Source organism: Phragmites australis, chromosome 11 (genome assembly GCF_958298935.1).
Source record: "Phragmites australis chromosome 11, lpPhrAust1.1, whole genome shotgun sequence".
Lineage (NCBI taxonomy): Eukaryota > Viridiplantae > Streptophyta > Magnoliopsida > Poales > Poaceae > Phragmites > Phragmites australis.
In genome coordinates, this window is record NC_084931.1 from 8,012,677 (window position 1) to 8,027,153 (window position 14,477).

Below are 14,477 nucleotides of genomic sequence, written 5' to 3' on the forward strand. Positions count from 1 at the left end.
GGAGGCAGCAGTGCTGCTGGTACATCACGCATTGATAGCGGGGGGTTGTGAAGCAGGTGACCGGAGTAACTGCGCCTAATCAAGTCCGGCCGGTTGGTTCCACTCCACTCGACCAGCTGGGTTAGTTCTGATTCGTGATTAATGCAGACGATCGAGAAAACCCTAAGAGCATCTCCATCCGGCCCCCTTTCCCACTCCTTATCCTATTTTTTAGGAAAAACAGTACAAAAACCTCTCCAACCGGCTCCCTTTCTCACCCCTCATCTTTGAGGGACCCCTAAAATTACATCTTCGAACCTCATCTGTAGGAAGTGTGTACCGAGCCCCTATCCATCAACGACCGAGCTTCCCGCGCCGCCACGGACATCTCCTCCGCCATCCACGCCAGGTACACCTTCGCCCCCCCTCCCCTGTCCCGCCGCCTGGCACGCCGACGCCTCCTCCGCTTGCCCGGCAAGCGGCTCCTCCGTTTTGGCCGACGCAGCCGCCTCCTCCGCGTGCCCCACGCCGCCGAACCCCGTGGCCGCCCGCGCCGCTGGCCCCCTTCGCCGCTCGCGCCGCTGGCCCCCTGGCTGCGCCGCCGGACCCCTTGGCCGCCCGCGCCGCTGGCCCCCTTCGCCGGCTTCCCGCGCCGCCACAGACATCTCCTCCGCCATCCACGCCAGGTACACCTTCGCCCCCCTCCCCTGTCCCATCGCTTGGCACGCTGATGCCTCCTCCGCTTGCCTGGCAGCCGGCTCCTCCGTTTTGGCCGACGCAGCCGCCTCCTCCGCGTGGCCCACGCCGCCGGACCCCTTGGCCGCCCGCGCCGCTGGCCCCCTTCGCCGCTCGCGTCGCTGCCCCACCGCTCGCGCCGCCGGGCCCCTTGGCATCCCGCGCCGCTGCCCCCCTGCCCGCGCCGCCGGCTCAGCACCTCCGGTGCCCCGCCCAGCAGATCTGAGCGAGAGAGGAACTCGGAGAGGGAGGGAGTCTGGCACAGAAGGAGTCCGGCTGGAGAGAGGGAGGGAGTCCGGCCGGGGAGTGGGAGAGAGGAGGAGGGAGGCGACTGGGAGAGTGAGGCGACGGGGAGATATTTGGAGCCGGCTGCAGAGAGGTTTGGAGTGGGCCGGCTTTAGAGAGAAATGGTAGAAATTGATTATGTGTAAATTTTGCAATGCTAAAAATTGATTATATGTATACAATTTGTGTTATGCAGGTGTAGGTTACAACAATGGATAGTTTTTTGGATTTGATGAGTGATCCAAACATTGAAGACAATGGACCGTATTGGGATTATAGTCAATTTGCAAGCCCACTTGAGGAGCAACAAACGCCACATGTAGAAGCTGGTGCATCCCAAAAAGCAAAAAAGGCTAGATCAAAAAATTTCAGTGTAAAAGAAGACAACATGTTGGTGTCGGCATGGCTAGAAGTTAGTTTGGATGCTATACAAGGGAATGAACAATCACGTGCTACGTATTGGCAAAGAATTACTGATTATTTTCATGAGCACAAGGACTTTGCATCTGATCGTAATTCCAATTCTCTACAGCATCGTTGGTCTGTCATACTAGAAGGTGTTAACCGATTTTGTGGATGTTATGTTCAGATTCAAAACAGGAGGCAAAGCGGGGTGACAGAACAAGATAAGGTATAATGTTCTCTTCTTTATTTGATTGTCATTTTATATGGTGGTGCAAGTCTAATAAGGTGTACTTACATGTGTAGGTAATGCATGCATGTGAATTGTATAAGTCAAAAGATCCGAAAGGCAGATCGTTCGGATTGTTGCATTGTTGGAATATCTTGCAGCACGAGCAAAAGTGGAAGGATAGGTGCGGCGAGAAAAAACAGAAGACATCCACCACTGGAAGTCCATTGTCCAGTCCTGGGACCAATGAGAGTCATCTAGAGGTTGATGGGGAGGGTCATACTTCAGAGCCCGTGGTTAGGCCAGTAGGTAGGAAGGCGGAGAAAGAGCGACAGCGGCGAGGTAAAAATCCCATTTCTTCTGGAGATAATCTTTACATGGAAGCGATGGAAAACTTGTGGGCTAAGAAGAAAGAGGCAGAAGCCTTGAAAGAGGTTGCAAAAAAAGAGCGCAATGATGAAAGACTTGCACTTGAGAAGAAAAAGATTGAACTGAAGGAACAAGATATTGAGTTAAGGAGAAGGATTGAAGATGATAAGGTGATGAATATGGATCTTAGTGCTATGAGTGAGCGACAACGACATTACTATACACGCTTGCAGGATGAGATCATTGCTCGGCTGTTTGGCACAGGCTCGGGTTGAGCTACTTCATATATAGAACTTTAAGTATTTTGTTGGCACTTTAAGTATGTTGTATAAACTTTAAGTATGTTGTATAAACTTTAAGTATGTTGTACAAACTCTATGTTAGTTTTATGGACTATCTATGTTAGTTGTACAGACTATCTATGTTAGTTGTTGTGTGATGAAAAATCTGCATACATTACCATACGTTATTACAACTGCATACATAATAGGTACTGACTACATTATTACGAGTGCATACATAATTAAAACAGTACATGGCAGGTACCGACTATATTGGTACAACTACACACTACACCCCTCCATATTTTTTCCACAGGTGCTCGACTAGATCATCACGAAGCTGTGAGTGAGTTTCCCTGTTAGTAATGGCTAGATGAGTTCGAAGAAACGCTTGCAGTTCAGCCGTAGGACGATGAGAAGCTGTCACAACTTCTCCCATCCCATCAAAATGGTGGTCACCTTCTGCATCTCGCTCATCTTCAACGATCATATTATGCATGATGATACAAGCTGTCATGATTTGTCCTAGTGTGTCTTGATCCCAAAATCTTGCTGGCCCACGAACAATGGCAAAACGAGATTGCAGAACTCCAAATGCTCGTTCCACCTCCTTCCTCACCGCTGCTTGTACTTTCGTAAAATATTTCCTCTTATTCCCTTGTGGAGATGGTATTGGCTTAACAAATGTGGCCCATTGAGGATATATGCCATCTGCAAGGTAATACCCCATTGTATAATTATGATCATTAATGGTGTAGTTCACTTCTGGAGCGTGCCCTTCAGCTAGATTTGCAAATAGGTGAGAACGGTGCAGAACATTAATATCATTGTGAGATCCTGGTAAACCAAAGAAGGCATGCCAAATCCAAAGATCATGTGAAGCAACGGCTTCTAGAATAATGGTGGGCTCGTGCACATGACCGGTAAACTGACCTTGCCATGCTGCAGGGCAATTCTTCCACTTCCAATGCATGCAATCTATGCTCCCAAGCATACCGGGAAAACCCTTTTGCTCTCCAATTGTAAGTAATCTAGCTGTATCATTATCATTTGGGGATCTCAGGTACTCATCACCGAAGATTTCAACAATAGCTTTCACAAACCTTTTAAGACTCTCTACAGCAGTACTTTCTGCAATCCGAATATAATCATCAGTAGCATCTGCTGCTACTCCATAAGTTAGCATCCTAAATGCTGCGGTTATCTTCTGCAAAGGAGATAACCCAAGACGTCTGATTCTATCTCTTTTCTGCACAAAATAATCATCATGTTGTTCTACAGCTTGCAGTATGCGAAGAAATAGAGAACGAGACATTCTAAACCTGAAGAAAGTAATAAGAATCAGCCGAACCCCAGAGGATGCACAAAAATAATGAACAAACAAAAACAGATACAAACCTGCGACGAAAGAAAGTTGGACCGTAGGTAGGAGCATCTGAAAAGTAGTCTTCGTATAGCCTCCAATGCCCGGCTTCTCTGTTGCGGTTGATATACTGACGTCCAGGCACAGAACCCCCAGGTCGTGCAGCATTCAAAAGCGCATATTGAGTGTGTGCTTGGTGTAGTGTAGCAAGAATGAATTCGTCGTCATCATCCTCCTCCGACGACGATGAATCTACCAGAAAATGATGACTCATTTCGATCAGAGAGGGAACTACAAAGGAGTGTGACTTGTGAATGGCAACCGGGGACTGGCCGGGTTTACATAGAGTTGGAAGTAGCTGTTAGAAAAAACTAGCCGTTTGAAAAAAAGTAGCCGTTGAAAAATAAATAGCTGTTGGACAAAAGAGTAGCCGTTGGGAAAAAATAGCCGTTGGGAAAAATAGCCGTTGAAAAAAAAAACGTTGAAAAAAAGTAACCGTTGCAAAAAATAGCTGTTGGGAAAAAACCGTTAGAAATATAGCCGTTAGAATTAATTTGGTAGTTAAAGGATAATATTAAAATATGGGTGAGTGAAATATAAGGGGTCAGATTTAGGGGGTCGGTTGGAGCGCACAGAGAAATAGGGGGTCAGTCTGGATAGGAAGAACCCCTATATGAAGATATAAGGGGTCAATTTTAGGGGGCCGGATGGAGATGCTCTAAGGCGCTCTTTGCAGCAAGAACCCTCAAGCGCAGGGAATTTCTTCGAAAACTCGTCCACGGTTTTTCTGTCGTCGATGGTTGAGGGGTAGTGAAACATTCCTCGGTTCTTTTTTTTTTTCTTTTACTGGGCGTTTTGAACTTCTCGATACAGCCTCCAGTATACGTCTTTTGACCGTAACTCTTCCAAGCATTTGTTGTTCCCGGAAGTTACTGGAACTATAGTCATTTGAAAGTACTAGTTATATATTTATGCATTGTAATAGGATAATAATTAAATATGTGTAAATGATCTATTCATGTGATGCTTTAAAAGAATGAACTCATATTTATTTATAGATTAATAGGTGAGCAACAGAATCCTAATAAACTACACATGTTATGAATAAAAATTAAATCTGGCGAGCGAAGGAGCTCGGGAGGCTCTGCATAGATGAGTTCCGGGGTGATATCGAATTAGTGGGAGACACAGATGAAGCAACCGTTGGTGAGCTCCGAGCAGGGTTTTACTTACCGTTTTTTAAACGGTAACCGCTCCCCAGTGGTAAACAAAAATACGCGATTATTGCGATAACGGCTTGGAATTTAACTGAAATTCGCACAAAATTCATTTGCTAAAATTTGATATTTGAAAAAAAAAAGCCAGATTCTCTGTTCGTGGACCGGTTACCGAACGATTTTCTTGATTTATCGATCGGTTTTCTCGATTTTTTCGCATTATCGGTAACCATTCAGTTTCTGTCGGTAACCGCTCGGTTTTTTTTATTTATCAAGCGGTTTTCTCGATTTTCAGTGAAGTTCAACAAAAAAATCCAAAAACTGGCTCAATCTTGTAAAATCAATATCTAATTCATCTAAGCTTGAAATTAAGTGAAACAAATTTTGTTGATTTCCTTGTAACATGATCTACATGATAAAAGTATTTATTCTCATAAAAAAGTTGAAATTTTTCTGTGAGAAAATGTATTTGTTAAAACAAGTTAAATGCATAGTTTACTCTTTGCTAATCCAAAAATCATGAAACTAATTTTGTTAGTCTTCTTACATGATCCTATGTCTTTTAAAAATACATGAACTCATGAATTTGTTATTGTAACATGCAGGATTGTGTAAATGTGTTGTGACTAGATTAATTCATAACTGTCCCATCACACCTCCAAAATAAGTGAAACTACTTTTATTAGTTTATTTATACTATTCTTTATGTAGTAAAAATAATGATAGACATGAAAAATTAATTACAATGTTGTTTCTTAACATATTTACTTTATACTCATGAACTTTGTAAAAATCATGGAAAAATTAATAAAATTTTAAATGAAGTGAAATTAATTTTAAAGATCCTCTTAAGATACGTCCTGCACAAGAAAAATATTTTTTTTGCATGTTAACTTTTTTCTTAACATGAGTTAATAACTGAGTCGCATGTTTTAACTTTTTTCATTTTTTCAAACTTCCTCCATGTAAAATATGATGCAAATGATATTATTTTTAAAAAAACATTTCACAGAAGGTCTTAGAATTGTCTCTAGTTTTTTAGAATTTTTTAAATTTTTTATTTTTTAAATTTTTTAATTCAAATTCGATTACCGTTCGGTTTGTAAAACCAGACTGAAGTGGTAAATTGGATAACTATAAAATTTGACTGGTTACCATCAATAAATTAAATCCTGTCTCTGAGTCGGCAGGTGATCTCCGAAGGTAGCACAAGCGGATCTGGCATCGAGGAAGTCTGTTATGCGATGCTTTGGGCAGCAGGGCTCGGGCGCTGCGGTATCCGGCGAATGTGACACTAATGGACATAATCTTGAACGCGGAAAAATGTTCATTAAGTTGTGATGATTACTGATAGACATAATCCTGGTGCATGTTCCAAACAAGTTGAATAACAAAAGAAAATGTCGCAGCATTTTATAATTTAATTTTGAATTTTCTAGTTAAAGTATAGTCATGTTAACCGAGTCAGTTGTCTTTTCTAATAACAAATAAAAAAGACCGGATTAGACTGGAAATCAAATGAACATAATTTTATATCTGATAAAAAGTTTTGTGGATGGTTAAAATCCCTGACAATATTTTCAGGTGTATTGGACGACGGATGCATGATCAACGTTTTCTATGGATGTATGTGTGTCGTAGGAAACTCAAGAATACAAGAAGTTATCCTGATTTAGGTCTCCCATGGTATAACAACGTTACGTCCTATCTATTTTCTTATGGTGTGTATAAACTTGTTATAGAATGAGTTCCTTATCTTATAAGCTCGATTATCCTCCCTTTATATAGTAGGAGGAGAAGGGTACATTCAAATAGATCGTGCTAAACCCTGAGATCAGCCTAACACTGACGGAGCCAACTACTTCTAGCCTATGATAATGAAGGATAAGCAGGTTCGTCCTACTCTGATCGACCGGTACGCCTTGTCTCGTAACCAAGAACCGCATGATCGCTTGTGAGACCATCCCACTTGCCTGATCGTCCTGCAAACCTTGTCTCATCCGTCCAACGGCGCCATGCCTACCTGGATGGCCATCCCGTAGCATTTAATGCTACGGGGCAAGGCACTATAACTCTGCACCGACTATGACTTTGCTCATCGAGAGAAGATGCTTAGGGAAGGAAAAATACTTAAGTGTATGGCATTAAATGAGATTAGATGGACTGGTCGCCCGAGCCCCGTCTAGTCACGTGATAGAGCCATGGTCTTGATAATTTCAATTGCTAGCTGGCTTTTGCCATTGTGGACCCTCCTGAAAAGGCACCCCCTTATTCTTCACCGATAGTAGCCTCCAAGCTCCTTCGTGAATGTGAGAGACTGAGTGGTTTGCCACATGGTTATGGTCGGGTCTGGTCGCACCACTTGTGCCCGAGGGGAACATAAGTTCACCTAGGGAGTGGTTGTCGGTGCAGTCCATTATCGAGACTAGTTATAGAAACAAATCAATCTCATCTATGTGTTGAGCCCAGGAATTAATCCCAACATATAGTGACTTCATTGATGATAATCATTACAATATCCATACTTAATCGAATTAACCGCCTGAAAAAAGTGACCTTCAATGATCGAAGAACCAAATAAACTATAGCAGAATTGAACGAACTATGAAAACTCTAATCCTTTACGACTCTTCCACAGGCATCATCGATGTAGAAAGTATCATAGAACAATCCACCTTCAGCGTACTCCTCGGTATCATCTCCAACTGAGTATTTGGTGATAGAAAGAGTGAGCACTTATCATACTCAGCAAGTTGTGAAGGAAATAGTATGCATATGAAGGCTTAATAAGAATAAGGATAATATGACTCTCTTGCATAAATCAACGTTTAAGTAAAAATATTTCAAAAGCAATAATAATTAAGTGAATAACAAATCACCTCAAGATTCCATCTATCTTGACTTAACCAACTAACCAACACTCAACCAAAGTTCTATCCACTAGGGTCAAACCCTCAATTATAGTTTCCACCACTATGATTGACCATCCTCAACCATGATTCCCACCATCACAGGTGACTCGACTAACAAAAAATATCAAGTTATAATCAAGGTAGGTTTTCAGTGTCGTTCATAATCGTGAGCACAGCTGAATATTTAGTTTTAACTCTACAGAGGATGTACTTTATCCACAAGATATTTTATCCTGTTGTACTTTATCTACTGGGCCGCCCTCTCATTCCTTCTCTCCTCCCAGCCTGCCTTCGGCCCAAACCCGCAGCCAGCCCCTCCCCTCTGCTGCACTCCCGCCCGGGCCGCACCCGCTCGCCCGGCCTAGTGCCCCGCGCCAGCCCGCCTTCTCACCGAGCCGCCACCAGGTGGACCCCACACGTCAGACTTGTCGTCTCCGACTTGACTTCGTTGCTGCGTTGAGTTCAAACGGGAAAATGCCGCCGCCTTGGAGTCCTGGCCCTCCCTGAGCCCTCTCTCCCGCCTATATATGTTCCCTCGAGGTCCCTCATTCTATCCCATCCCAAATTAGTTGCATCCAGTGCAGAATCGCCGAGATCCGAAGTCGCAGAGCTGCCATTGCCGCCATTTTCGTCAAGCTCATCCCCGAGCCGTTCCAGGGCCACCCAGCCTTTGCCGAAATCACCATCAAAACCGCCTGCCTCCGTTGAAGCCTCTTCGACCTCATCTTCGTCGATCGGCTACTGGAGCATCACCACCGACGAGATCCCGAGCCCTCCGTCGCACCTCACCATCGCTCGCCCTCTTCTCGTATCGCCACGCCTTTGGTAAGCCTCCCATCATGTGTCCCTGTGTGCTTGTTGTTGTGTTCCGCCGCTCACTGTCACCGCCGGTGAGCCGGAGCGTTGTTTCGGCATCCTTTCGACGATAGCGCTACCATTAATCCCTCGACGTCGCCACAACCTTCTCTTCTCCGGCCGCCGATCTCTCTACGCTCAGATCCGAGACTCACGGTCCATATTAGAACAACCCATACCATTTCAGCCACCTATTAGATATCGCCATGTGTCCCTTATTAACCAAGGTAGCAACTGGCCACCTCACCTGCCTGGTCAACATGCCACATCGGTGCCATGTCACCCCGTCTGCCCTGTCAGCAAGCTAAACCAGCGCCACCTCAGCCCTTTTGCACATGTGTTAGCCACATGTTGCACAGTCAACCAGCCACACATTAAATAAGGATTTTCAGTACAAAAATAAATACGGTAATTCCTGAAAATTGGTAATTTTGCAAATTAGCCCCTAAATTTCTCTATTTTTACAAAAAGAGCCATATCTTTTTACACTTAGGTCCTTAAAATTTTCTAAAATTTCATATAGGTCCCTCTATTTTTACAAAAGGTCCCTAAATTTTTTATAATTACAAATTAGTTCTTTTCTTTTTCAAATTAAACCCTAAAACTATTTTTAGCATATCTTTTCCGTCGTAACTCTGTTTTAAGCGCTTACGCCGTTAGATTCATTTCTTCGAGATCTATATTTCTAGATAGGTTTTATCTTGTTGTTCTTTGGTTTTGTGCTCTATTCTTAGTATATTTATTTATATGCTTTGCCGGTAATTATGCGATTAGTCAACAACGCCCCGGATCAATTTGAGCAACGTCAAGATCAGGAGCTAATGTACACTGAGCAGCACCAAGGAGAAGGCTAGAGTACACTGAGTAGCAGCAAGGAGAAGGCAAGTGTTCTTGATCATCTTGAACCTATATTTTAATTGTTTTATTTTACAAAATTGCATGCAATGTCTATCAACTTGATGGGTAGTCACCTATGTTAAGATTTACCTAGTTCTTCCTTTACATTCCTTGAAGCCTAAGGGGTAGTTGGTATGAGTCTCTTGGGTAGATTTGCTTAGCTATTCTTTTGGGATGTTGGGAAGTGTCATATACATGTTTAGTTGATATATGCAATGGTGATGATGAACTTGTTTTAGTAATATGGAACCCTAGGACTTGGGCAAGGAGTTGGTTTGATAATGGTGGTTCATGTGGTGGGCTTGTGGATACGTTCCACAAAAAGTTGTTAGGTTTTGTTGGTTATTTCCCTGTTGGATAGTCTTTGCCCAAGTGTCATATATAAGGACCAGTTCGAGGAGCAACAACCCAAGAAGTACCATTTAAATAGGAGGCCGATATGGGTAAGGATTAGCATATCAATTAGACACATGGCTGGCATTCGTTGGGGTACTAGGACCTAATTAATGGACCATGCTTTGTAGTGATTCTCCTGGTGGCACATCACTTGCGTGTGTTAAGTGTCTTGCAAACACGGCAACATGGATATTAGGACTCGTGGCTAAAAGTTGGACAACCTCTGCAAAGTGTAAACCTGTTATAACAACTGTGCCCTTGATTATGGGAGGCTTGTATCCTCACTTGATTAGGTGGTTGTGGTACTAGTTGGTTATGGTTTATGGGATGGTTAACCTTGGATGGTTAGTTGTCGGGTCATTAGGTTATATTCACATAACAACTACTTAATGCTTTTTAATTACATTACCATTTTCCTTACTCACATTTACGCAAGTATAGCATGTGTTAGTCTATTCTTGTTGTAGCCTACATATCATTATCTTCCCACACTTGCTGAGCACTCCATGTGCTCACCCTTGCTATCTCCCACAATACATATGTTGCTCAGTGGAAGACTTTGAAGACTTTCAAGATGACGATCTAGTGTACTAGGAGCGTGCCTTCCGGTCAGTGCCTGTGGAGTTGATAGGTCACCAATGCTTCTGTTTCACTACCGTCATTTAGTTGCTGTCGTTTAGCTATTAGGATGTTTAGGTGAAGTCTTTAATGTAAGAGTTAAATAGTTGTAAGTTAAAGTATTGCTTTTGTTATTTCACCTGTGATGTCCTTATATATGTTGAACTTCCTGGGCATACATAAGCCGCACTTGGTTTTATCCATTAAAACTAGGTGTGACAAAGGTTGTATCAGAGCCATACTGACTGTAGGACCACAATCCTAGTTAGAGTGGTCGTTCTAAGGTTTTCCCTAGTTCTTCTAAACCCATAGGAGCTTTTCCTTAGTTCTCATACTTGTCTCTTGCTATCTTTAAGGTTAGTTCTTATATCCTATCTTCTCCTTTATAGATGGTTCGTTAGCTGCTCACCGCTCACAAATCAACTGGAGGACATCCACCCATTCTACCGTGTGTTCCAACTGAAGAGGAGATTGATTATCCCACTTTTCGCAACATGGATCTCGTTCCCGGCGTCTACGAGAGTGATGGTCTTCACGCTGGACACCTTCCTCGCTTGCTGTGGGGAATACTTTTAGGACCTAGACATACGTAGAAGCCCATCTACAGAGGAATCAAGAAGCAATACCCAGGATATGAAGAATGAAAGGTTGAAGTCACAATCTATGACTATGAGCAAAGCCAAGATGAAGACATGGATGTTCGCTGAATTGTGGGCATTCACTCAGCAATGGCCCTAAGAGCAACCTTCGTTGTCAGTATTCGAGATGCAGCACGTCAAGCCATATCCCATGTTCGAGATCAATACAACGACAAGATGGTTGACTCTCCTTATGCATATTGTCCCCAGAGAACTCACGGAAGTGATGAACGATTCATGAAGCGTCCCTTTGGAGAGAATTCCAAACTTCGTGTACAAGTTGCACTCACTATGGCTTTGGAGGATGAACTGGACTGTGTCCTATGGGAGTTGCGAGATGTTCATCGTCACCTCACTTTTTCCACTTCACTACTCGAGGATGAAGATGATGCCAACCAAGAATGACCTGCAGAAGATGAAGCTCTGTCTATCCACTCACCCCCGCGCAAAAGGATCAACCTCAATGGCCCCCGCCATAAAAGAAGAAGGATTAGTTGATTCATCCCCCTTAGGATCCTGCACTAGAGAGGAGTCCCAGCAGTACAGTGTTCAGTAGATCATCTTAGTTTTGCTAGAGTCGAGCACCGATGTAATCGTTAAGGATAATAATAATAGTGTGAGAATTGTTATGGTGATAAGTGTGTGATTTGGATCTTTTGTTTGAGTGTACGTGTGTGCTGTGGAATGCTTTGGCACCTTGTCCATAGTCGCATCTTTAATATCTATAATATAATATAGTTGGGTTTTTCCTTAGTTAAATCATTTTCCAGTCTTGCTTATCTACTCCTGTCCCTCTTTACAACTGTAATTAGATGGTTAACACAACATGTAGCACCAATACCAATGAGAAGGACAACAACAACCAGAATCCACCCCTGCCTCCTCTAGGGACCTTGGAACAACATATGGCTATGCAAACTCAGATCTTACAAGCTTTAGCTCAAACTATAGTGTAGATGTAGAAACAACAGCCAAATCATGTTCCTCAACTCTATTAACCATCCAGACTTGGAGGATTCAAGAGAACTCAGCCCCCGATCTTCATTCATGCAATGGAGCCAATGGATGCAAATGATTGACTGAAAGATATAGAAAGGAAGCTACAAGTTGCACAGTGCAATGACAAAGAGATAGTACTCTCTGCTTCGCACCAACTCGTCGGTCAAGCTTTGGACTGGTGGGAAGCATATTGTGCCACATATGATAATCCAGCAGTTATAATGTTGGAGCAAGAATTCGTCTTGCCCCAGGAAGTATGGCAAGAGTTTCTTCTAAGGAGGAGACTCAAGCTTGGAGATGAAATTTAAGAGGAAGGAACACCATGAATATATTGATGGTAGAAAAAATATATTGATCTGGGAGGAGTATCACAGCGTGACTTGGTGTATTTTCACCACTGTGTCTTTTTTGTTGTCTTGCCCATTTTTTCAGCCTAGGCAACCATGGCTCCTATTTATAGGTCTGTGCGCAGCTTGACGTACAAGTTATCATAATGTACAAATATCTAGGATCTGACCAATTTACTGGGCCTTATCCTGGATAACTACTTTCTACCCTATCTGAGAGATAAATATCTATCATGGTAATTATCGTGGTGCCTACCCCCTGGACGAGCCGGTCGCCAACTGCGGCTCGATGCCGCACTATAAGGGGTGTCAGGACAGCCTCCATCATGCTGGGGTGTCAGAGCGGCATCCACAAGCCTAGGTATTTAATTGCGATCACCTCCTTGCAGGCAAAGTATGACTGATGCTTCCCCTTTGGCAGATCTTTCCTGAGACCTGATGACTCACCCAGTAGCCTTTGGGAAGCCGACCTGAGCAGTGGGAGGCCAGGCCTCGGGAGACTCAGCCTTTGGGAGGCTGAGCCTCCGAGAGGCAAGACTCCGGAAGGCCAGGGCTTTGGGAGGCTGAGGCTTCGGGAGACTGAGCCTTTGAGAGGCTAAGCCTTCGGAAGGCAGGACTCCGGAAGGCCGGGGCTTTAGGAGGCCAATGCTTCGGGAGACTGAGCCTTCGGGAGGCAGGACTCCACAAGGCCGGGGCTTTGGGAGGCTGAGGCTTCAGGAGACCGAACCCTTGGGAGGCTGAGGCTTCAGGAGACCGAACCCTTGGGAGGCTGAGCCTTCGGGAGACCGGGCTGGTTAAGCCAAGGGGCTGTCGGGGGTCCTTAACAATGACCCCCAACACTAGCCCCTCGTGAGGGCAGCCTGCGGAGCGGTCGGGCCCACGGTTCCTTCGGATCAGGGCCTCCGGTGGTCCTTGGCTTGTGGTTGATGGCTCGTGGTCCAAGTATTGCTTGGCTTGTCTGGGACGGTTTGACCTGGGTGACTAAACGATATGCTGGATGACGTCGACGACAGGGGGTGTTGAATGCGCCCTAGGGAAAGGCGCGGTCCTGCCCCATCAGGCAGGCGTGGGATGCATGTCATCTTGTCGTTGGGGGGTCAAGGGGGTCGGTTCTGCTCCCCCATGATTTTGGCCTTGCAGGTGAAAGGACTGGGTGTGTACCTACCACCTAGGGGGGCAAGTTGCTCCTTATTTGTAGCAGGAGGGGGATTGCCCAGAGTGACCTTTTCACCAACTCGTTCTCATCTTCCTTTGCCTTCAGCGTCTTTTGTTTTTGCGTGAATCATCCTTTGATCCCTGCTCTTCCTCTCTCTTGTAATCCAGTGCATTTCGCCATCCTCCTGTGGTTCGTATGGCTGGCTTGAGTACCCTGAGTGAAGCCAGAACTTGGGCGGCGAGGGAGTTTGCTGGAGTAGCCGCGGCGGGGGACCCTTAGGTGGCACCGGCTTTCCCATCGCTGATGGGGCCACCACCAGGGGTGGAGCTTCAGCGTGCCAGCAAAAGTCACCCCCAGCAAACCATCGTGCTAGGGTCGTTTGTCATCGGTGACGAGGAGCTCTACCGGATGGTTAGGGAGGGGAAGATTCCCTCCAAAGTTGTCGCTCAGCCTCCGCTAGACATGGAGGTCCCGAAGCCTCTGGCCCATGAGGTTGTGGTGTTTGAGGCCTTCTTCGAGGTGGGCCTGGGTTTTCCCTCGCTGCCGCTGCTCGAGGAGGTGCTCCGCCACTTCTATGTGGAGCTTCCGCAGCTCCACATCAATGCCATTGCCCGCCTGGCCACCTTTGAGTGGACCATGCGGGTGGAGGGGTTTGAAGGGAGGGCAGATTTCTTTGTGGCCCTCCACTTTGCCAGCTGTCAGCCGAAGCTAATCAAGGTCGTGGGGATGAAGAGGCCCCTTAGCTTCGGGAGTGTCAACTTCCAGATATAACCGCAGTATCGCGATGCCTTCCCGGCGA

The 14,477-nt window shown here is 45.0% G+C and overlaps 2 protein-coding genes across 2 annotated transcripts; one reads left to right on the forward strand and one right to left on the reverse strand.

Annotated features, from left to right (window-relative positions):
• The first annotated feature begins 1,290 nt into the window (after nucleotides 1-1,290).
• LOC133885638 (glutathione S-transferase T3-like) lies at nucleotides 1,291-2,357 on the forward strand. Its single transcript, XM_062325372.1, has 2 exons — nucleotides 1,291-1,630; nucleotides 1,708-2,357. Exons 1-2 carry the CDS (start codon nucleotides 1,388-1,390, stop codon nucleotides 2,272-2,274), a joined length of 810 nt encoding a protein of 269 aa, XP_062181356.1. The 5' UTR covers nucleotides 1,291-1,387; the 3' UTR covers nucleotides 2,275-2,357.
• A 212-nt stretch (nucleotides 2,358-2,569) lies between these two features.
• On the reverse strand, nucleotides 2,570-4,095 carry LOC133883993 (uncharacterized). Its single transcript, XM_062323403.1, has 2 exons — nucleotides 3,679-4,095; nucleotides 2,570-3,602 (listed from the first exon to the last, which is right to left on the reverse strand). The coding sequence occupies exons 1-2, from the start codon at nucleotides 3,915-3,917 to the stop codon at nucleotides 2,570-2,572; spliced, it is 1,272 nt and encodes a 423-aa protein (XP_062179387.1). The 5' UTR covers nucleotides 3,918-4,095.
• Nucleotides 4,096-14,477: the final 10,382 nt, after the last annotated feature.